At 41.4% G+C, this 23,447-nt stretch overlaps 1 protein-coding gene across 2 annotated transcripts in view; it reads left to right on the top strand.

Moving 5' to 3' along the window:
• agbl4 (AGBL carboxypeptidase 4) overlaps positions 1-23,447 on the top strand; it is a 317,541-nt gene that overhangs the window by 152,223 nt on the left and 141,871 nt on the right. For both annotated transcript variants that reach the window (XM_046048777.1, XM_046048778.1), the window contains exon 5: positions 11,296-11,512. In XM_046048777.1, coding sequence (XP_045904733.1) covers positions 11,296-11,512 — 217 coding nt within the window. The remainder of the gene's footprint in view (positions 1-11,295; positions 11,513-23,447) is intronic.

Raw genomic sequence — 23,447 nt, forward strand, 5'->3', positions numbered from 1 at the left:
TTTTGGATGAGTACAATTCTACTGATCTTGTGAAAGACACAACATGGGGTTTGCGTGCTGATCACGCTACAGTACAAGCAGCTGTGACGTGGCCTCAAAGTCCATCTACCGAAAATGTATCAATCAGGCAGTAATTTTGACAACGTTGATTCTTCACACTCATTCAGGAAGTAAGATACATTAGCTGTTTACAATTTAAAACTTTAATTGACATTTGTTATAATTTCTGACGTTATATCTGACAACTAAGAGATTATGACTTGATAACATAATCATAGATTAGATGGATAAAACACTGAAGAAAATAATTTCTAGCTCTACACTAGAAACATCAAAGTTCGTCTTGTGTAGGATTCAATATCTTCGGTGTAAGTTAGTAACTTTGCTGCTACAATACAGTGAATCCAAGATGTAAGAAGAATCCTCATACATGTACCCATACAGTGTACTTTATTAGTAGTACTGTAATATCACCAGTAGTAGTTGCACACTAGGAGTTGGTTTTTAAAAGGTTTATTCACAGTGTGATGCAAATTTTTATTGACAGTAGAGAAACAGACAGGAAACACAGGGAGAGAAAGGGGGGTACAGCTGGGGATGTTGCTGTTACCTGGTACTGTATGTGTCTTAACCACTAGGCCAGCAGTTGGCAATAGGCGGCCCGCGGTCCAAAGCTGGCCCGCCAGCAATAATATCTAACCCCCAAAACATTATAGTGGCTGGTGCTGAAACAGATCTCAGTCATGACAGCAAAAGTTACTCACATAATCACTTCCTCTTGAGTGATTGTGGCTTCAAAATAAAAGCGCAAGAACATCTTTGCAGCTGTACTTTATTTTGTATTTAATTGAGAACTTTTAATTTCAAAAGTTCTGAAGGAAATTCAAGTGTCTCTGACTTGCTTGACACACCTCTGAAAAGGCCATCAGAAAACCTGCCTGGAGATACTGAGGAAATGAAAATAAGCGTCCATAGGTTGATGTGGACCAATCGCCGATAGGAACACACTCCTGCACATGCTTTACTGAGGACATGTAAAACAATCTCTTCATAATCAATTTGTTGAAAAGGGAGAAAAATTATACTAGCAGTAAGTACAACACACACAACCCTTTGAATGTGAGTGCTGTGCACTACTGACTGGGTTAAACAGGCACATAATAAATGATGGATTATAAATGATAACTTGACTTGACAAAAAATGCCAGATGCCAGACTTACTTGCCGACCCCTGCACTAGGCTGTGTGTCTGCAAGTACATAACTTTAGAAATGATAAATTAAGAAATTATTACCACATTAAGAATAATTTAAATTGATAAACATTTTATTTGCTCAGAGTGGCACGGTGGTGCGGTGGTTAGCACTGTCGCCTCACAGCAAGAAGGTTGTGGGTTCAAACCCTGGTTGCCCCGGCCTTTCAGCGTGGGTTCTCTCCGGGTGCTCCGGCTTCCTCCTGCCATCCAAAGACATGCAGGCTAGGTTGATTGGTTACCCTAAATTGTCCTTAGGTGTGAGTGTGAGTGGTTGTTCGTGTGGCCCTGCGATGGACTGGCGACCTGTCCAGGGTGTACCCTGCCTTACACCCGATGTCAGCTGGGATTGGCTCCAGCCCCCCCGCGACCCTGTATGCAGGATAAGCGGTTGACGATGGATGGATGGATTTATTTGCTCAGTACATGTATTCACATGATTTCTGTTCAGCCGCTACACGCTATTTTTTAATATTGTCAGTAAGATATTCAAAATACTATAACAATTTTGAAATGAACCTAGTTCGGTTTAAAAATATACTGTATCATAATAACATGACAGGACCCTGGTGATAGGTGAAATGATTGCATTTTTTTTAACAAGCCCAAATTAAAAAAATGAGCCATTATTGCAAAATCAGCAACACTGATTGTGACTCAAGGAGGATTTATTATTTATTTTACTTGTCATTGCATTATTCAAGCTGTTGCTTATTTTCCCACACCAGCAATTCATTCAGATCAGTGTAATGGGCTACAGGAGGTGAGCTCATCTCTATGTGGAATTTAATAAAAAAGTGATTTCAGAATGTGTCATATGTGTTGTATTGCTTTCCACTGAGTACATTTCCAGAGAGAATGATCTCATCACTCTGTGTGACCTTATTCCATACACACACACACACATACAGGGAATATAGTGGCAGTGATGCTGATGCTTGATCTTAGATCACTTGTCCCACTGTTACTGGCTTGACTCAGAGGGCGAGTCAGTGTCTTCTTTCTTCAGATTTAAACAAAAACAAAAATTGAAATACACATTGAATCTGATCATTCAACAAATAAATTTTACACGGAAAGAAAAAATAAGCGAAAGAAAGCAAATACAGAGAAAGAAAATGAAAGAAAGAAAGTAAAAACAAAGACAATGAAAAAGATAGAAGAGTCAGTGGGCTTGGTCATGCTCTGGTCTTCCCCTGTGGTATGTTATAGAGAACATCACTAATGGACTAATGGACTGGACAAATAGAGTTACATCTACTGTATGATTACATGGTCATTGGTACTGTGCCAAACATATGCACATCATATACCTTGATTGTAGTGTGTGTGTGTCTCTGTGTGTGTGTGTATGTATATCTGTTGTCTTTGTCTGTGCATGTGTCTGGTCTCTTGGAACATTATTATTATGACTTAGTCTGGCGCCAGTCTGTCTATTTGGTCCACACTCAGACACACACACACACACACACTTGTGTACACACACACACACACAGATAATGTGATGGGAGTATAATGTTGCAGTCTGGGAAATGCAGCATCACACAATTATAGACGGACAGTCGCTTTGCTCTCCTCTTTCAAACTAACACACACACACGCACACACACACGCACGCACACACCTCCCACTCCCACTAGCATGCACACCACCGCCACTCACCAGGGGCTTAACGCTGACATCATCATTTTATTAGATGTGTGTGTGTGTGTGTTTGATTTTTGTGTATTTTCTCTGTACCCCCCATTATTGCAGACGAATGTGCACCTGCCCTGTTGCCCCATAGGGGACCAGCGGCGCCATAGTGGCGAGGGCACAGTGATCATCTGCTTTTTGCTAATTGCCCTGCTGCCCCACAAGACGCAGGGGAGCTAGCTAGCAGGCCCCGCATGCTCAATCTAGCCGATACCCTCTGGGATATATACGTGGGGCATGACTTACTTTTTGTTTGGCTGTAATTGTGCATTGATTCGGAAAAGCCTACAGTACAGTCCATTGAAACAGAGTAACTGAGAGATGACTTTAAACTGCCAGTTTGTCTTGGTCTTCATTTTGAAACCATCTCTAAAATGAAATAATACCTTTTGTCCATCTAGTTATGAAGTTATAGATCATAGAGCGTTTAATAGTCAGTGTATATCATTATAGTGTGCTTAGTGAAAAGAAAACACATCTCACCGAACAAGTAGTTGTCGTGCACTGGAGTTGGGAGTCTTGCTATCTCTCTCTCTCTCTCTCTCTCTCTCTCTCTCTCTCTCTCGTCAAGTTTTCTACTTTTACCTCACCTACAGGTCACCTCTCACTCAAAGGTGTGGCCCTCTACTGGTCCATGCAGGCAATGCTCTGTGGTAAAGTTATGTATTTCCCCTTGACAACCACCTGGATATTTAATTTTAATTTCAGTTTATTTGTCTGATTTATCTAAGAAACACTAAATTAGCTGAACATATTGTGCAGTTATTAGTGATTAAAACACCCCAAGGAGCTTCTTAAATCACATTCTCTGGGAGTAATCAGGGAGACGTCTTAAGATATCAAATGAAAACTGCGTTGGACACCTAATGATGAAAAAGAAAAAAATATGTATTTATATAGTCACCCTCTCGGGGGACATGAGTTTGAGCTGCTACTGTGAATCCTCCAGTATTTTCATCTCTGTGTGTGCCATCTCAGGAGTGATAAAATCCCATGTGAATGTATGAGTGCTGTACATCCCTCACATTTCTATCAGATTTTGAGTGGAACAGATTAGTTTGAGAGAGAGGCGATGGCTAGAGCACACACACTCATATTTACATTGCAGAAATTTACATGACAAGAATTTGGTATCTGCTCTTATCCTGGTGACTGTGGTCGGTGAAACAGTAGAGTGTGTTTCCATTTCTATATTCAACAACATGACAAAGAATAGTGAGTGTGTGGGTCAGAGTCAAAGATAAAGTTTAAAAAATAAAATCACAAGCACGAGGTAGAAGGTTGTTTTTTTTTTTCAACTAGACTGAGATTTGACTCAGAAGTAAATGACGATATGAGGAGAGGGTAACATCAAAAGAGATGAATTACTGGAAGAGATGGATTTTTCATTTAGGTCTAAAAGCTGCCAAACCTGGGATTAGAGGAGCAAAGAAATGGACTAATTAAACTGACCAGTAATCAATATATCTATATGAATATCATATCAGAGGGAAACAATGAAGACCTGAGATGTAACAGCTTTTTACAATGCCTTTAACAGGAAGTGTTGTAAAAGACCACCTGATGAGAGTACACCTCCTGGGTGTTTTGATGCAGCCATCAGGTGTTTTGATGCATCCATCAGGTGAGAGTCTTATTCTGCCATGTTTCAGCCTCATCAGAGGGCTGTTTCTGACCTGAGAAGGCTGCTAAAGGTCTGTTGTCTCCACATGTTTGCGACTCCCAGCTCTCTCGTTACAGGAAAGTCCATAATTCACAAGGGTTATTGCTTCCTGCAAAACCTTACTGCTGCCAGCCAGAAGACCCTACCAGTAGTGTTAATCCCAGCTATTTCACATCATCAGACCTGGTCGTAATGTGCATCTTCTCGTGTCCTGCAGACACACTGCTGCAGGAACTTATGATTATCCTCTGTTAATGGTGAAAATGAATGTTACTGGGTTTCATCTCAGAACTGCCACACTTGAGAGGCCAAATCAGAATCCATGACTTCCTCCTGCACATTTGATGCCCCTTCTTCACTGGTCGTGTAATTTAGTCCCAATCGAAGGACACATTCTCGTAAAGCCTAATAAATATACTGTCCAATATACAGCAGGCCAACCAAGTCACAAAGCAAGCACAGGTTGCCTAGTAACAGTGTCTCCTGAAAGCTTTGTTGCAACGCAAAATTTGCATAGATGGATGCCTCAAGAATATATATCCCACCATGTTTACACACAAGTGCACACATGCACGCGTGCTCTCTTCCCCGCACACATGAATATACATAGCCACACGTTTGACACTCCTCAGATGATTCGGGGCTGTTTTCTGCTTGACTTAGTATGCAAAACAAGAACATGGGGCTGTGTTTTAAAAACAATGAGCCTATCTAACATCTGGCATCACTTTAGAGTGCCAAGAAATATTGCCTCTTCAATTATTGGCATAGTAACACAGAGGGAGGAAAGAAAAACGGCATTCAATATGAAATATTTACCAAACGGGCTAACTATTTGCCTTAAATGAGCTGGTGGGAATGTGCAGAGCATGACAGCTGTACGGGCATATTGGAAGACATTTAACCGTCCTAACAGTTGACAGGATGAACGTTTGACAAGCTGAAAGAGACAACAGTGAGACAGAAAATACAAGAGAGTGGATGAGTGGATGTGTGCGCGTCCAGGCCTCCTGTGTCTTGTCCTATGTGCATTTGCCTTTGTCTGTGAGAGAGCTCAGAGCGGCAGTGATTGGCGTGTCCTCTACGCTTGATTGATTTGAAAATATAGACAAGATGTCGCCTGTATGAAAGCTACCAATTTTTAAGCCTTCATCTAGAAACTTCAGAGAGACGCCGGTGTCATCAAAATCAGAGCGGGAGTTTGTAGCCACCAAGGGTTCAGAAAAGTCCAGGCAGGCAAAGTGACACCTCGCTAAAGGCTGCCTGCTAGCTCTATGAAATCCTCTTTTTTTTATTTTCCCCTTCTCTATTTTTTGTCCCTTTCTCGCTGACTTTGTCTCTTTACTTGTCTCCTTCTCTATTTGTCAGCCTTTGTCTAGTACTTCATCCTCTCTTTTTCTCTTTGCTCTGCGTCTTTCTCTTTATTCTGTAAGGCTGTGATGAGACGCTCTGGCAGTTAACTTGTCCCACAGCTCGCTGTCAAAGGAATGACCTTGATGTAGCTCACATACGGTTTGAGTTTGCTGCTTCGTGTCAGTTTATGACTCTTTGCATATTCCTGTTTGTGTGTGTGTTTCTGTGTCTCTGTAATCACTGAATTGTAAAACCATGTGTGAGTGCGTTATCGTCTGGGGGAAGCTTCTCTATTTTTTTCCCCCCCTTATCCAATGCCGTGATAATTCTGTTTGGGAAGGACGGCACTGTACCACGTCAAGAGATGGGCAGGGGAGAGGCACAGGGAGGTACCATTTAGATAAAACAAATTGCCAGCTGCCAAGCAGGAGCAGCCACCGCTTAGAAAAAAAACCCAAAGCGACTGTGTGCATTAGTGTGCATGTGCTGAGGATTGTGTGCATATTTTTATTTTTTTATATTTGTGTGCGTGACTGTGGTGCCTAAAGCAGGTACAGCCTTAGCTTGTAGTTCAGGCCTTCCAGGCGGTCTCTTTCCATAAGAAGTAACAGAGCTATTTTCTCTGGCCTATAACTATAGTGCTGTGATGGGACAAGCAGCAGTAATTAAAATCAATAGCCAGGACTTTTCCAGTCTCCGGCAAGGTCACACGCTGCCCAGTAGAGAGAACAAGAAGGAGAAACAGAGAGAAGTGGGATTACATGGATGGGCAGAGTCAAACAGGGAAATATGTAAAGAGGTGAGGTGTCATCTTATTTTAATTAACCTGCACCTTGGAGGGCTGGCACCACAGTAATGTACCAGTGTGCGCGTGGGTTTGGGATGAGTGTGTCACATGGAGGTTTATTTTGTCCTTGCCGGCCAGTTTTATTCACAGTATGCTCTTCTTCAAACCCATGCGGTTTTAGGAATAATATTCATGTTCCATTGGGGGAAAACCATTTGCAATATTTTTCCAAGATTAACCATTTGTCTTGTTTTTTGTCTTCTACTTCTTTGTCCAGCTTTACAGGCTGTAAGACAAGGCTAGTAAGGTGGCTCCAGTGGGAAGGCTGGGTGTGGTATAGCTAGCCACTGGCTGCATTAGTATTCTGCTGAGATAGCCACATGCAGATACATTCTCCTTTCTCCTCCGCTGAAGGAATAATCAGCCCTTCTTTTCTCTCCCTTCTTCTCCTCTGTCTGAGAGAGGCCAAGTGATTTAGCTTTTTGTTTTACTAGGTACCTGTAGGGACATCTTCTAGTGTTTGGAAATGCATGCAAGTGTGTTCACTGGGCATTTCTATGCAAGTCTGTCACCAGACCTGATGTATTAGGTGTCTGAGCAAACACATAAAACTCTCATGTGTCTCCTTCCTGTCCTCGCTCTTCGGAGGTGAGTCAGAGAGAGAAGTTCACTCCGACAGAGTTAGCGCACAGCAGTCTGCCCTGTTTGTTGATTATCAAGTCCTGTTCCTATCACAGCCCTGATAGCATCTTCATCTGATCTGCTGCCAGAGACGCTAGCTCAGTAGCCAGCCCCGCCATCACACAGCCGCTACGCTGCTAGCCACCATCCCTTCCCGTATATCTCCGTATCAGGCGCAGATCTGCCATCACCTGCTCTCTCATCTTCTTCTTATCTCCTTATTCCACCTTTCTCCCTGCTCCCAACATCCCAAACACACAAGTCACTCACTGTCCTCATCTTCTCCCCCCTTTTATCCTCTTCTGTCAGAGCGCCTGCCAGAACTTCTATGGCAGCGCAGTTGTTCCCCATGCTTGGTCGTAAACTGTCAAGGCAGAGTCGCTGAGTGACAGGACAAGACAAGAGGGATTTGGAGAAAGACAGGAAAAAGGAAAGGAGACAAATACAGTGACTTGCATGAATGCAACATCATCTGACCATGTCTCAGAGGTGAGCGCTTAACACAGTATTATACAGCTGCAGTTTCAGGATACCCCCCAGTCCTGGGACCGCAGTTCTAAGACCGTGGTTCTTTTGCAACAGCACCGTCTAGTGGATTGGGGGTGGTAATGTAAAGCAACACGAAAAAATGACACAAACCCTACAGTTGTGCACAGACAGGGTTAACTGGTTGACATGCATATAAGAGAGAATGCGGACACGGCAGATGCGCTTATTCTCCTCCTTGCTATAAAAAAGCATGCTATATTATCGCTGCCACTAGTCAAGTTGATAATTAATGGCAGGCCAAAACGGCCCTATGGCCACTGGGAAATGTCCCAACTCTCCCGACAGCCAAACTGCTAGTGCTCTCACCTATCTTTGTCGTCCTCTCTTTCCTCATTCAGGACAGAAAGGACATCAGTACCGTAGGCTGCAGTTTCAGGACCGCAATCCTAGGACCGGAACTGCATTTGTAGGATCCTTGTTTTCTTTGATACTGCTAGCTAGCTAGCTAGCTATGTTAAGTGACAGCCCCCTGAAGCCGGTTAGTCTAACCTTAACCATCACAGGGTGTGTGCCCACACCTAAGTTATTGATCTCCATAAGCAGAGGTTGCATGGGTGCACGTGGACGTAGGCTACTATGTAGCCTATCATCCTGGACTCACACAGTCTACGTATGAACCACGCTTTTGTTCCGTCCTCAGCCTGGCATCAACTTCCACTGGAAGCCTCTCAGCATTTCAGCAGCAGAGTGTGCAGCCTGCCCCACGTATATGACTTATTTTTAATTTGTCCTTTTGTGCTTCTACTACCTTCTTCACAGCTCTCTGTGGCCCGCTTTTGTTCTGTCATTCCACAGGGAGCATTTCAGAATAAGAGCATTTTGCCTGCCTTATTTTGCTGACATGTTTAGATTTTGTTGATTTGGTGATTGGTGCTTGCTTTTTGTGCTTCTACTATGAATACTATGACCTGCACAGTTCATCTGCTCTGTGCTGCTTGACGGAAGCCGCGCAGAAATACACCGGCTGTGTATTCTCTCTGTAGCGGAGCGGAGAGACACTCCGGGACACACTGCAGCGCTTCTGGTGTGAGTACAAGCATTGACTAGAATGGCTGCGATCAGCTCTGGTAGCCACGACGCGGATGGACTCAGTGGACTTTCGGAGTGGGTCAGGGGTCATGTAAACTTGGCATAAATTACTTGGTAGCAGGTGGGCCCTGTGATGAAGCACCGCCCCCGTCTCTCTCTCTGTTTCTCTGCCGGTGTTAAGAGCTTCCACGCAGCTGGCCACATGTTTTAGCGTTTGTGTGTATAAAGCCTTTTCAGACAGCGAGCAACCCTCCTCCTGTGTACTGTTTTGGATCCGCGGGGTCTCGGTGTGCTCCTCATGTGAACAAACGCCATTGTAACCATGGCAATGGCTGCTGTACTGAATCTCCGCAACTGTATTTTCTTTAATGACTAGGCCTATAGAAAACATTAAATAGCCTATAGGCTATCTAGTGGAAATGATTGAAATATAGATGTGTTTATTTTTTTGCTGTTTGCTTTATAGACATGGGTGACTGAACATTGTAATCAATAGGTTTTGGGCTGTGGGAGTTCTTTTTGCATTATAGACCTATTTACTTTCATTGTTCTAGGTTATTTTCACGTTCAGTGAACATGGGTGTGTGTGACATACAGTATGATTGAGCAAACTTTGTATATCTCACTCCATTCTTTAAAAGTGTAGCCTAGACTTAATTTTTGTGTCTAGCCTTGTACATTTGTATTTGCCTATTGTTAATGTAGCTAGCTAGCCTAGGCTATTTCTTTTTTGAGGGTACACCCATTGCCATAGCGTACCTTGAAAACTCAGTGTTCACATAGGCAACTTCAATGATCAGTCCCAAAAGTCAGTAGAACATAGTGGCAAAGACTATACCTGGTTTGATACCTGTTACATCAACAAATAGGGTGAGTCCACAAAAATTAGCGGTTTGGTGGTTTGTGTGAACAGCAAGTCAAATTCCCGGCCTGAATTACTGTGCCAGTCCGCCCATGGATGAGAGTGTGAAAAGAAAACATGTCGAGTAAGCAGAGAAGTTTTGTAGACTGCAGCAGGACTGTCCCATACCCCATCGATCCTTCATGAGGTGCATGTATCAGTCAGCTTTATTTCACCGTGGGCTCAGCATGCAAGTACAAAGTACACAACCATGGCACACAAAGGAGAAGACATAGAAGGCTCAACGCATGCAGCACATCACAAACACTGCACAAAGCTCAACATCACAAGAAATATGACACACTGATACACAGATTAGACGCTTACCTGTCCCTCATTCTACAGCATTCTACTAAATTGCTCACACACTTACACTACAACTTTAGAATTAAGTGCACATTTTCTGCCTATCACTCAGGACTGCAATTCTAAATTACACATCATGCAAAACACAGCGTATAGAACAATGCTGTCATAGTCGTCATAATTAAAATCTCTTTTGTTCCCTGGGGAATTGCTGCCTTTTAAAATACAATGCTGAAAACACCAGGTGGCCACATTTGATACTGGCAGGCACAAACTGGAATATAAAATTATTCATTTGCCTGATAAATTAGAAGCACAGGTCAAAAGGTGAGTTCACTTGTGTTTGGAGTATGAATGTCTGGAAAACCTTTAAGGAGACAAGCAAGGAGAGCCAATGAATGACATATACAGTAAGTCATTTTGGTCAACCATGATGTACGAACATCGGTAGTGGGTTTCTGTCATTCTTCACTCACACTACAAAACTGGAATTAGGGTGACTGGGTGTCAGTTTGCATGCATGATCGCTGTGCCGTGATTAATCATCAGTAATTGTTGTTTGCTTAAAATCTACTCTACCCTTAATAAAATGAGCCCTCAATGTTGAATTTTTTGATAATTTATCAGCGAATTGTTGAGCATATATTGTTGTTTGCATATAAACTAAACAAACAAAAAAACATAAATCTTGTGTGTTTGTTTGTTTTAACATTCACCCTTCACAAGTTAAAACCTCTCAGACATCAGGTTATACCTCCTCACTTCTTTTAGTCCTTGTACTCCTTTTCCAGCTGAACGCAACATCTCTGGAAGACGACAAAGTTGATGCAACTTCTGCATTATGATTTCTCAACTCTCTGTGTAGAACTCATTCACTGTTTCCTTGCTGTCATATACTTTTTGCACTTTTTTCTTTCTCTTGCAAATTTGCTGTGCCCTCATTGTTCCTCATATCTCCGCATATCTCAACCCGATGCGGTCTTAACCCTTTCTAGACCTCATGTCCTTGAATTAAAAGACCTGTCTGGTAAATGACCTCTCTAATTTCTCTATAATGCGTTTGTCTTTTGCTGTTGCAGGCAGAGGCTACCAGCCAAAAATGTGTATTACTACCGTTGCCCTGACCACCGGCGCAACTATGTAATGTCCTTTGCCTTCTGTTTTGACCGAGAGGACGACGTATACCAGTTTGCCTACTGCTACCCCTACACCTACTCCAGACTACAGCACTATCTGGCCAGCCTGGAGCGCAGGAACCTGCCCTACCTGCAGAGAGAGCAACTGGGACTCAGTGTGGTGAGTTGGAAGGTGGAATGCGCTGTAAGCAAGTGGAGGAGAAAGTGTGGGGAGGTAGTGGTTATGCTGGACCAAAGTCGAATGGTGGTGAAGATTAGGGTTTGTAGTGTGTGTGTGTGTGTGTGTGTGTGTGTGTGTGTGTGTGTGTGTGTGTGTGTGTGTGTGTGTGTTCAGAATAAGGAGACCCAGATTGGTAACTTAGGTGTGCCTGCCGGTCATAACTTCAGCCTCTCATGTTATTATTAGGATTGTTGCACTCTGAGATGACGGACTGTAAGCCTCTGGGTGTGTGTGTGTGTGTGTAAATGGCTCTGTGTTTAATCAGCGGAGCTCTCACCTCGGCAGTAGGAGCTAGTGTATCATACACGCTGCCTCCAGTCTTGTCTGCTCTTATCAAATAATTGTAGGAGAAAAACTCATTAGAAATGCTTGGGAGATTACGACTTTTTCCTCTGTCCTCCAACATTTGTCAGGGAAAGGCTTGCTGCAAGGTGGGGGGGTGGGGGTACCATGAAAGTAAAGGTATTTGTAAGGAGCACCTGACCATAAAATAAAGAAAATTTTAAAACCATGGCATGAAACAGCTGACTGTACGATTAAAAAAAAAAAGATTGTTTGTGAATGATAATAACATAAAATTAAGTATTCCGGATTCTAATTGTTGTTATATTTCAAAACCAGCTTCAGTGCAAATTCAGTCACTTGTTAACCTTCTTTTTTACAAGTTATAATCCTTAAAATCTCAGTTTCGATTGATTTGGTGAGATCTGTGTTTACCGGTTGTAACAGCAGGTGTGTTGTACTACAGGTCCCCAATATTCTGTTGTCAGTAATACAATACAAGTAGAGCAACTGGTGTGTCTATTTACAACACAGCCAACCACACCGTGTGCCGAGAGGATTAAAAGCCATCCAGTATTTCGCCATTTGAACACTTCTAATGTGAAGCAGCAGCGATAGGAAATGTTCGGTTTGCAAAATTGATCATTAAACAGGGAGGCCTCTATCAAATAGATACAATTACTAACAGTAACGCTCAAACACATTCATGCTTCGTGTCATGTGTTTCCCTGTGTTTAACTAGGTAATTTGAATTTTGCTTGGGAATGGCAGATTCTGCCACCAACAATGAAAACTACTTTAAAGAGAGGTAATTACTGAAAATACAGTGAATGGCTATTGATGAAAACAGTGCTGACCATACATATAAAATGGGGTTTGATATATTCAAAACCATTGTGAATTTATTTTGTGTATTATTATTACTGTTATCCAATATTTCACAGAATGGTTAATAAGATACTTGTTTGTTTTTTTGCAATACTGTAACTGTGTGTATGTGTAGATTTACGATATAGTTTTACTATATAGTTGTTCCCAATACGCATACACATACAGTGAAGCTAAAATCTGAAATCTTCAGTATTGTAACTTTCAGTAACGTTGAAAGTTGGTGAGAAAGCCAACCACAAAAATGATCTGATCTTCCTGCTCCGTCTGTACTTTTAGTGTCTTGTGTATAACATAGTGTAAATACTAAGCTTTACAATTCTGCCTGTGTGCAGCACATTATTTTTGCTTTATTTTTAAGCCACATCATTTGTCAGAGCGAGACAGAGGGGAACAGAGAGAGAGGACAGACTCTGGTTGGTTTGCCTCACAGAGTCAGTATTAGTATTCATAGTCATAGAGAGGTTTTATGGTCATATTTTTCTCTTTATGTTCTCTGGGCCTGGGTGGCAGACAGCCCAGCCCCACCCTCTCATATCTCTTGCTCTGTCTGCTCCCTCTCTTGCTGTTACCCTTTCTATCTCATGCACATATGCAACTCCACAAACACACACATACACACACACACACACACACACACACACACACACACACACACACACACACACACACACAGACAGGTCAGAGGGGAAGGGATGAGAAGGGATGAGGAGAGCTTTCTAGTTGCATCAAAGTTTAAAGATGGATTGCTGCTGTTTCCAAGGCAGAGTCTTTGCAGGGACACCACAATAGTTTTAACCTTCTAATGGGTACGGTTATCTCATAAGGATGGAAATAAGAGTCCGGACCGTTTGCACTGGCATTCTTCTATCTTGCTGACTAATTTGTTTTATGTAATATATTCCTCTGAACAAAATCTCTCCTATCCAGCCTGCACTGGTAGATACTGTAAAAAAAAAAAAAAAAAAGGAAAATAAGAAAAAAGGTCGTCTCTTTTAAATTTTTACCTCCAGCTCTCTTCATCAATATGAATGAGGTAGTGTTTACTGATTCAGAAGGCAGGCATTTTTTTATTATCTCACTCAAACCAAGATTCACAAAAGCAGAGTGAATTGTATTTAATGTGCAAATTACATTTAACCAGATTGGGTTCGTTGTAACTCAGCTGCATTGTAAGAAGTCACTTTAATTGAGAGAGGAACATAGAGCGACAGAAACAGGGAGAGAGATGTAACAGCTTTGGGATGAATGAAAAGGGCAAGCCAGGAGAATCTGAATATCATTTTCTGATCAGCCTCTTAGTTTTCAAATACTTCACTTTCACTCATACTCAAACTGTCAATTGAGACTTTACAATACGAGCGGAATTCACCTGTTCAGGAAACTAACTTTCATATCTGCCTATCACAGTGAATGCTAACTCCCCAAGTTTTTCACTGCTGATCTACCATTCCCCACATAAAAAGAGAAACAAGACTCATGACTGGTTATTGGTAGATTAGATATCCTGATGAGGACACACAGCTATTCATCCTAGTAATACCTGACAACCCCACTAGTTTGTCTAACATAAAAGGCTGTCATAGACAAAAGTCATAGACATTGACAACTGATAAATTCTGATAAAAGTGAGATTCTTATCATTGGACCTGACAATCTGCAATTAAATTCCTCACTTACACTATCGTCTTTTTTCCGACAATACTAAGCTTTCTGTCAAAACCCTGTGTGTTGTTTGATTCCGACTTTAATTTTGAAATGCATATTAGCAACATTGTCCAATCTTGTTTATATCATCTAAGGAATACTAACAGAATTGTTTCATTTTCAAATTCATGTCTGAGCTTCAGAAACCCCGAATCCATTGTACATGCTCTCATTTCTCTAACGTTTAGTTTACAGTATTGGTCTCCTTACTGGCATAGCTCCGGAAAACTGTTCACAGCCTCTAAACTGTACAGAATGCAGCTACTAACAAAAAACAAGACAATTCAAATTATAAAAATATAACGGAATGTAATGCCGTAAGGCTCCCAGGTATTGTGTGTTGCTTTCAGATATGTTTCTTCTGTAGATCAACTTTTCTCATTTAATATCATCCCTGCTGAGTCAACACTCACACAGGCATGATTTAGTCTTTCCTCCTCTTTTTTGTCTTTTGTTTAGGGAAGTAACCTCTTTAAATGTGCATGTGCTCCTATTCACTTCAATGATAAATTAATTCATTTTAGGTCAGTTATAAACTCCTGGACTTGAATAGCTCCTCTGTTTCAGCAAGTTTTCTGCTGATGTTCTGCACATTCAAAATCCATCCCACATATCTTTGTTTTGTCGTAATATTTACGTCATCATTTTTTGAGAACTCATATTATTTTTTGAAAGTCTACCTGCCCTATACTCTGATGTGCATTATGTTATTGCTCTGCTGATATGGTAGTATCCCCTTCAGACCATCTAACATGTGTTACGTCCCAAGGTCTAGGGGTATCCTGGATGTAACAAATGTGTGGCTTCCCACTCTTCCAATTCCCAAGCAATGCCAGAACACAGGAAATACAATTTAGCAGTTTTTATTTGCTTCGGAGATGAGCAGCGCCCAAAACAACAACCAAAACACTCTAAGAAACCTAAAACTTTCCTAAGCCAAAAGTAAAGAAAAGACACAGCTCTAAACTAGGCTTATATTATCAAAAACAGGAGAAAAATGGTGCAAACAAAAAAGGCTTCTCACTCCTACTAAACTGCTAGCGACACAACACAGCTACAACAAAGAAAATCTGTATATAACAAACAAAATGGATAAAGCCAATGAAACAAGGTTGTCAATTAGAATTACAAAGCTAAGCTATTCAATGTGTTCACTACACAGGTTCACTTACAAAGTCTCGTATGGTCACAACAGTTTTCTACTCATGACTAACAAAGACATAACACACGGTACACAGGCTCAGGTTGGGAATGGCTGAGCGAGAGAGGGGGGTTCCTGTCAGTGGGGCTTAAAATGGCTACTGTCATCCAGGTGACCAATCAGGAGGCAGCAATCAGCTCTGCAGGACCAATCCAGTGTGCCCACCTGTTCTCCATTACCTGCATACACTCACACACACACACAGCTGACATTGCAGGGTGAGAGATAAATACATACAAAATATGATCCCAGGGTCATAACACAGGCACAGAAACCTGTTTGGACAAGGAGGTGGAAACCAAAACTAACTGAAAACACATCTCACCACAAATCCACACACATATTAACCTCAGCACCATCGATAAGGTGCAGCTCACAGTCCTAAACAGAGCAAATTTGCGCCTCGGTTTTTAGATGTTTATATTGCGAAACTCTACCAGTTACGTTACCGCTCGGTCACAAACTGCGACGCAATCTGCGACTCACAATGCGAGAGCAGGTTCACTTCATTACAATCACGTTGCATCAGCTGGGTGGAGATGATTCGCACAGCGAGACGACGTTATCAATTATACATTTCTTTTTCACTGCGTGAGAAAATTGATATGTGGCTTGACAGTGTGTGAAAAGTGTCAATTGCGTGACTCTTGCAAGACAGCTTTTCCCCTGATGAGAAATATTGTCATGTTTTTATATTGGGAGATCTCGTCACCCCTATTATTTAATTTGGGTAATTTGTTGTCATGTGTGTTTTTTATGTGTATGCATGTAGGTTTATGTAAGTATGTAATTTGTATCAAGTATGTTTGTATGTGTGAATTAATTATTTGGTTATTAGCTTGTGGTGATTACAACACTCATACAATACCTGACACTCACAGGTCCTTAAATCTCATCACATCATCACACACAAAGATAAATACCAGAAGAATTTCTCTTATTCCCCAGAGGAGAGGGGTTTGGATTCTTCCTGTCCCTGCTCTGCTGGGTTCATGGCCCTGCGCCTGTTCCTCTGGTCCCTGTCTCTCTGAACATTTCCTTTTGTAGACCATCCTGACAGTATCTGAATAAACCTCTCTCTCTTTCTCCCCCTGAGGCATCCATGTCCACAGAGACACAGAGAAAGAGACAACATGCGTTTGACCTGCTACAATACTTACAAGCCTCTTTGAAAAGATGCCTACTGCTTCCTTATTTCAAACTATTTCCTCATTTCTGTACGGTCTTCAAATGTCCCCCGGCCATCTGGAACTGAAAGCGCCTTATTTGCCCACCTTGCCTGTTGACAAAGCTTTTTTTCTTTTATCTCACCAGTAGGCAGTGTCTGCCCAAGACTAGCGGAGGCAGCAGTTTGAGTTTTCCTTTCGGTGGCCCCGCTGGGGAGAGCAGGGCACTATTAGTGACCTTTGACACAGCACAGCCTCTGCCTGTAGACCAGATGGAAAGAAATTGTAAATGAGAGAACTCAGGGTGGGAGAGAGGACAGGCCACTGACCAGCCTTAAGGTTGTCCTTGCCTGCATGCAACATAATAGGCCTGAATCCTTGCTCGCTATTATACTGTGATTCTGTTCACATACCCACATCAAGTAAAACTATTGATCTCAGAATCACAGTGCAGCAATGTCACATACACTCACTTTTTTTTCTCTTTTGAAATCTCACAAATCAAATCAAGATTATGATAGATCACTTGTACTGTGTTGAAGAGAGGCAGCGGTCACTGTCAGCTGCAGTGACTTAACATTACTTAGACTGTTGTGATTGAATTTTAGACCTAATCCTGTCTGCTATCAGTGTTCAGGTACCATGTCTGGGTGTCTGCTCAGTGGGAGTAGAGTCGCGAAGAACAGGAGAAAGAAACAGTTTTTTTTTTACCCCCCCCCCCACCCCCAAGTCTGGAGCAAGAGGAGGGGATTGGAGTGGAGTGGGCACTGCAGCTCTATAGCTGCCTGGCTGCCTCTCTCTCTCTCCTTATCTCTGTGTTTGTACACTGTGTGCCAAGATCCAATCAATAGCCACTCCAGCCGTGGAGAGAGGAGAAGGTCAGCAGCCACACTGGAGGAGCCGGGCTAGGCAAACTGATGGCGAAAGAGAAAACATAGGAAACTGGCCATATTTCTTCTCTCATGTTAATGAGAGATTCTTATGATTTCTGCTTGCAACATTGTAAAAAGCTCCCTTTAAAATGTGTATTTTATTACATTAAAGTACAACTTTTTGAGCTCTTCAGGTACAGGTACTTAATCAGGAGTCAATTTAGGCTAGAAATTTGTACTTTTTTATAATGCAATAAGATTTTTTTTTAATAAGATATTAGAAGACTTTTATGTTGCAAGTCATTGTGCCAGACAGACATCCCAAGAGGAAAATGCCAATTACAGTTTTGCATTACATTTTGCTGTTCCTCAGTTTTGACTTTGCATCAAAACCCCATAAAGTCATGCTGTAACTTAAAAGGAATAATATAAATACACAATAAATAATAATTAAGCTGTCTAACAAATTAGGAACAACACAATTCTCTCACGTTGGATTTTCATTTTTGCATGGAACTGAGTGATTGAGACCATTCGTATCTTCTTAGCAAGGGTTTTTCTCATCATACACTGTCATCAAGTAATGTAACAGCATCCATTGTGACAAAGTGCAAGTTTTAATTACAGTAACTAATTAACGTCATCTTTTTTCTGAAAGCGGACTCTGAGGGCTGAGTTTTTTACACTGTAGCTGTTCTGTGAATGGCTGTGTGATTGGTTTGTAATGTAGAGAGCCCTCCAACTACTGACTGCCTCATTCAAAGGCCAACACCTGCATAGCCAATCAGTATTTTATCATGTGGATGAGGTGATACTGCAAAGTGAAACCACATGAGAGATGTGAACATCCACTTTGAATTTCAGTGACTCAGACTGGGTTGGTTTATTTGCTGGTAAGACGTAAACAGATTAAATTACACAGTTTATATGGAAGCAAAAAATTGCATATTCTCATCAGTGTCAATATTTTTCACTACAGTGCCACATACAAATGAGACAGATGGGCCTAGAAACGTTAGCTATATATTCCCTCAAACATAGATAGTTTTGTAGCTTTGTTAGCATATATTCAAGACAGACACGAACACTTCACCAGTCAAGCAAGCTGGCGCCACTCAAGAAAGTAAACTTTTCCCCAAGCTGAGAGGTAAACAGCTCAAGATAACAGAGTTTTTTATCCTTCAGTGGCAGACTGTTCATGAATGCATTAGCTGTGGCCTAAACATCAAACAGGAAAAAAAACTATTTTAAAAAGGAAAATGCAAAAGAAAAGACAAGGCAACTTAAGGAATATAGCTATAACAGTGGGTGGAAATTAAATTTTCACTCCATATATTTTACTCCCTCAACTAAGTTCTGATGAAATTTTTCTTTGTGTTTGTCGCCTGATTGTTGTGGGTTTATGGCTCCTTGCAATACCTCTTTGCCATTCCCTATTTTTGCTTTTGTCATAATTGTTCTCTGTTGGCCTCAGGAAGTTTTCTATTTTCCTTGGCAGCAGGTATCTGGATGAAAGAGCTAGACTCCTTGACTTATTGTCTTATAATATGTCAATCACTGCCTACAACACCCCAGCATCAGAAATTCCTGAAAGATGGAAAGGTCATCATTGTATCATTGCAGGTTCTTGGCAACAGATCTTGTTTTTAAGCTGCTTTGTATTTCGCTTCATTAGTGAGTGACCCTTATCATATCAGATGCTTGTCACCGACATGGCAGTATGTGTTGTCTAGCACAGGAATCTGAGACAAAGGTTAAGCCGTGACTGTCCTTTGTCCCAAGATAGTAGTCAAAGACCACGATCAGACAGAGCATCACACTGGTTGAAGCCTACAATTTAAAAAGAAGAGCAGCTTGTTTTTTATATTGTTGCTACGTAACCAGCGGATCACCTGTCCTTAGCCTAACCGGATTTGATTGGACAATGATACCATATATCTCCTCATGCCACGAACTAGTGGAAAGTATTAAATATAATTGTTCTATAAAATTTCAAATTATTATTTTCATTGTTATTTTACTAATTGTTCCTTTATTTATTTATTTATTTTAAATTTCACATTTGATACTAATTTCTTAGTTGTTGTTGTTTTGTTTTTTTGTCTATTAATACACACACACACACTCTTACTGTTTTACTCTTTTTTTATATTTATTGTTACTTTTTTACATTTTATATATTTTTATATTTTTTAACACACAAACACACACTTTTACTGTTATATTTGCTTATTTAATTAAATGTTTGGAATTAATTGTTCTTTTGTAATTTATTTGAAGCTTTGGCAATATTGTTGTTTTACATTCATGACAATAAAGCTGAATTGAATTGAAATGACAATGGGGAAAAAATGCAAATGACGTCAGGTGCTTTTGAGTTTTTTCAACTCAAGGCAGTCAGAGCACTCTGGAAAAAAAACACAAGGCGCTCCGGGCGCTCCGGACAGCTGTAAAAAGGACGCCTCTGCAAAACTGCAAAAACCACAGTCTGTCTGATCAAGGCCTTAGAAGGCTAGTCCAGAGGGAGCAGAAGATAAGCTGGTTTATGATCTATGTCTTTACGTTATAGTGCTGTATGGCCTCTTATCTCCAACGAATTGTTCCCCCAGGATAGTAGATGCTTTATTACGCATCTACACCCGTACATCTCTCCCATCTCTCTGGCGATCAAGAATGTGGTAATGAGGGAGAGGTGAGAGCATTGGGAGGTGGTGGGGAGTGAATTAGGCATGGTTGTTAATGCGCATACTACTGTGGAAGGGAGGGAGTGCAGATCGGGTGTCTGTGCCGGTGGCATGTTCAACTACAGTTTTACACAGCACAGGTCAACTGTGTTTGGACAAAATATGGGAGATAAATAGATTAAAGTATCACAGGTGAAGCTCTCTGAAAATGAGGGTGTGATGTTCATGCAGCGCTGACCCCTTGTTGATCCTTATTATAATGTTGGCACAAAAGCACACAGATTTTGGGTTACTCAGGCAGAGATAATATTTATTTTGGAAATTGGAACTTATTCACACCTTAATGGCTTAGTGCTTTGTCTCTTTTCTCTCCCCCGTTGTCTCTCTCGTTCTCTCATCTCTTCTTTGTTTCAGTAAATAGGAATTAAAGGTGGGGTATATGATTATAATCCAAGACACGTCTTTTTGTCAAATTCAGCGGCTATCTTGTCAAGGTTCTCTGGCTGAAAAAATTATGGTGTTTGTACACAGCTTGGGCTCTGTAAATGGGAAACAAACAAAGTGGCTTAGACTGAGCCACATAACACTATTCCAGCCATGATTTGTGTGTCATGTGGGTCATGTTAAATGACTTGCTCACAGAACTTACTTTCTAGTTTAGCTAAGATATGCTGTTGCGTTGTTAGCTATAGAAGCAGGAGAGTTGTGAGTATTGCTGTCTGGAGCTGGTTTGCTGGCTCTGGGACTGGCCTGTCCTCTCTGCATGTTAGCTTTGCAGCAGCAACTGTAGTGACAGTTTGCTACCCCACAACCTAGCTAACGGTAGTTACATTACCCGCTGTGTTGTTATATCATGGTATTTGTCATGGTATTAGATTTCTCCAGAATCGCACACCCCACCTTTAAGCTAATGAAAAGTTCTCAGAAAAGGCTGATGTCTATGGGCCCACAGTGCTGTGAACAGGAGTTCTGTGAATGCTGGATAGTTGAGGACCTGGCATATGAAATTAAAGAGGAAGAAGAATGTCATTTCAAACTGAGCCTGTGCGGCAGTCAGCAGACGCATCTCTTTCTGCCGCTCTTTGTCTTTTTGTGTCTCCCACCTCTTGGGCTTTAGAGGAAAATCTATCCCCATCCTCGCAGCTGCGTTACAGCCGTCTATCTGCCCTCCTCTGCCAATGGATATTTACTCTGCCAGCTTCATAAATGAAGCTCAGGATGGAGCACTGAGCAGGGAGAACTCACTCCGTCTCATTTGGGTGTCAGGTCTCAGTTCCCCAGGGGGATACAAAGAGGGAACAAAACAGATAGCATTCAAGGCTTTTAATAAATCAGAATACACCTTTCTGACAGTGTAATTGCTTTCCATTGCCCAGCCCAAATTTACCAGCAAGCAGGAAAAAGAAGGCAAAGAGGGGAGACAACAAGAGAAAGAAAAAGACAGAGAGAGGAGAGTAACGCAGAGTGGGCTGTACAGTAGATCATTTGTTTGGGGGAAAAGAATGAAAATTAATGAAAAGAGAGTTGCTCGGCCTCCAAAGGCAGCCATGCTTGAAATTCACTTTGAGGGAAACTTAATTTGTTGTAAATGGGCAAAAAACATATTACTGCGCAGCGCATAGAGGAACTGCACGGTGTGTCCGTCTGCTGCGTCTGTCTGTCGGCATGTGTTTGTGGCAGATGAGGATGCTATGCTCTGAATAGCTCAGCTGAGAGGAGGGAAACACAGGAGCCTGTTAATAACTCCAGTAACAGCATTCTCTTTCTACATGACTGCTCTCCAGCACTCCCTTCTAGCACGTCTGAACACAACTCCAGGATGTGGAGGGGAACTTGTCAAAAGTTACTTGTAAGGAATAAAGTTTGGCCCCTCTTCAGTTCAGGTGCGTGCATTTGTTTGTATGTGTGTGTGAGTGCACATGTGTACATGTGCATACTGTAAAATTCCAATTAATAGCCCTGGCTTTTATTTGCTTCAATCCCTGAACTCACCTTGCCTGTATTTGGGACAGGCGTCTATAAGGGACAAGCCTTTAATTCCTTTTGAACAAAACTCTTGCTCAGCAAAGATGGGAAATAGGCTACGATCAAATTGTTTATTTAAACCAATATGAATATTACGTGTATAAAAATATGCCTTTTTGAGACAGTAAGTTTGAATTGTTTCCATAAAATGAAGTCAACGATTGGATTGTGAAGAATCTATCTGATCTAATGATGTGTAGCCTGTCCATACTGACAAAAGTTTAAACATTTATTTGTACGCAAGATCTAAGCAGCTTAAAACTAGCTCAAGCAGACGACCCAGTGGGCTTTAAGAGGTTTTATACATCCAAAGAAATAATTCTATAAAAACCAGACCAGGAGTCTAATTGAGACCTGTGTTGATTTGTCAAAACGTGTAGCCGCACCAGGCCAGTAAAAGGGACAGGCGTCTAATTGGGACTAGGCTTTTGATTGAAGTTTTATGGTATACGTGATTTTGTGTGCTCCCCTCAGTTGGCATTAAAGGATAGCTTCACATTTTAAATAAAATTGACATGCCCATATATATATTGGAAGATTTGTTTGTCATGGCCATGAAGAGATCTGTTCCTAAAGCAGTGTAAGTAAAGAGGGACAAAATCTTTTAGAGCAAAAACTGCACTGCAAAGAACATCTGAAGTCAAGTGCAATTCCAGTCACACCTAAACACCTACATATCATATAAGGCTTTTATGCTTGCTTGAGGTGGAAAAGTTAGTGTATCACTAAAGACAAGGTGTGGCTAAGTTCAATGGAAAGAAACTTAACAAATAAATCCTGACGTAAATGAGGCACGTGACCTGAAGCTGAAGCTTCTGCTCAACTGAAGACACCCAAAATAACGGTAGACCAAAACACCAGATCTGTGTCAAGACATGAGGAGATGTTCTTTTAGTTACATCATCCCATTGCTCTGTCCTCTTCTGTAATGGTTTAATGGCATGCGACTGGATAATCACTTCTCATAATCATTCCTGAGTTAATAATCAAGTTTGTCTTTTTATGCAAATGATGTTTTCTTGCTGAGAGGGATGGTAACACAAGAGGAAT

Source organism: Micropterus dolomieu, linkage group LG05 (genome assembly GCF_021292245.1).
Source record: "Micropterus dolomieu isolate WLL.071019.BEF.003 ecotype Adirondacks linkage group LG05, ASM2129224v1, whole genome shotgun sequence".
Taxonomy (NCBI): Eukaryota; Metazoa; Chordata; class Actinopteri; order Centrarchiformes; family Centrarchidae; genus Micropterus; species Micropterus dolomieu.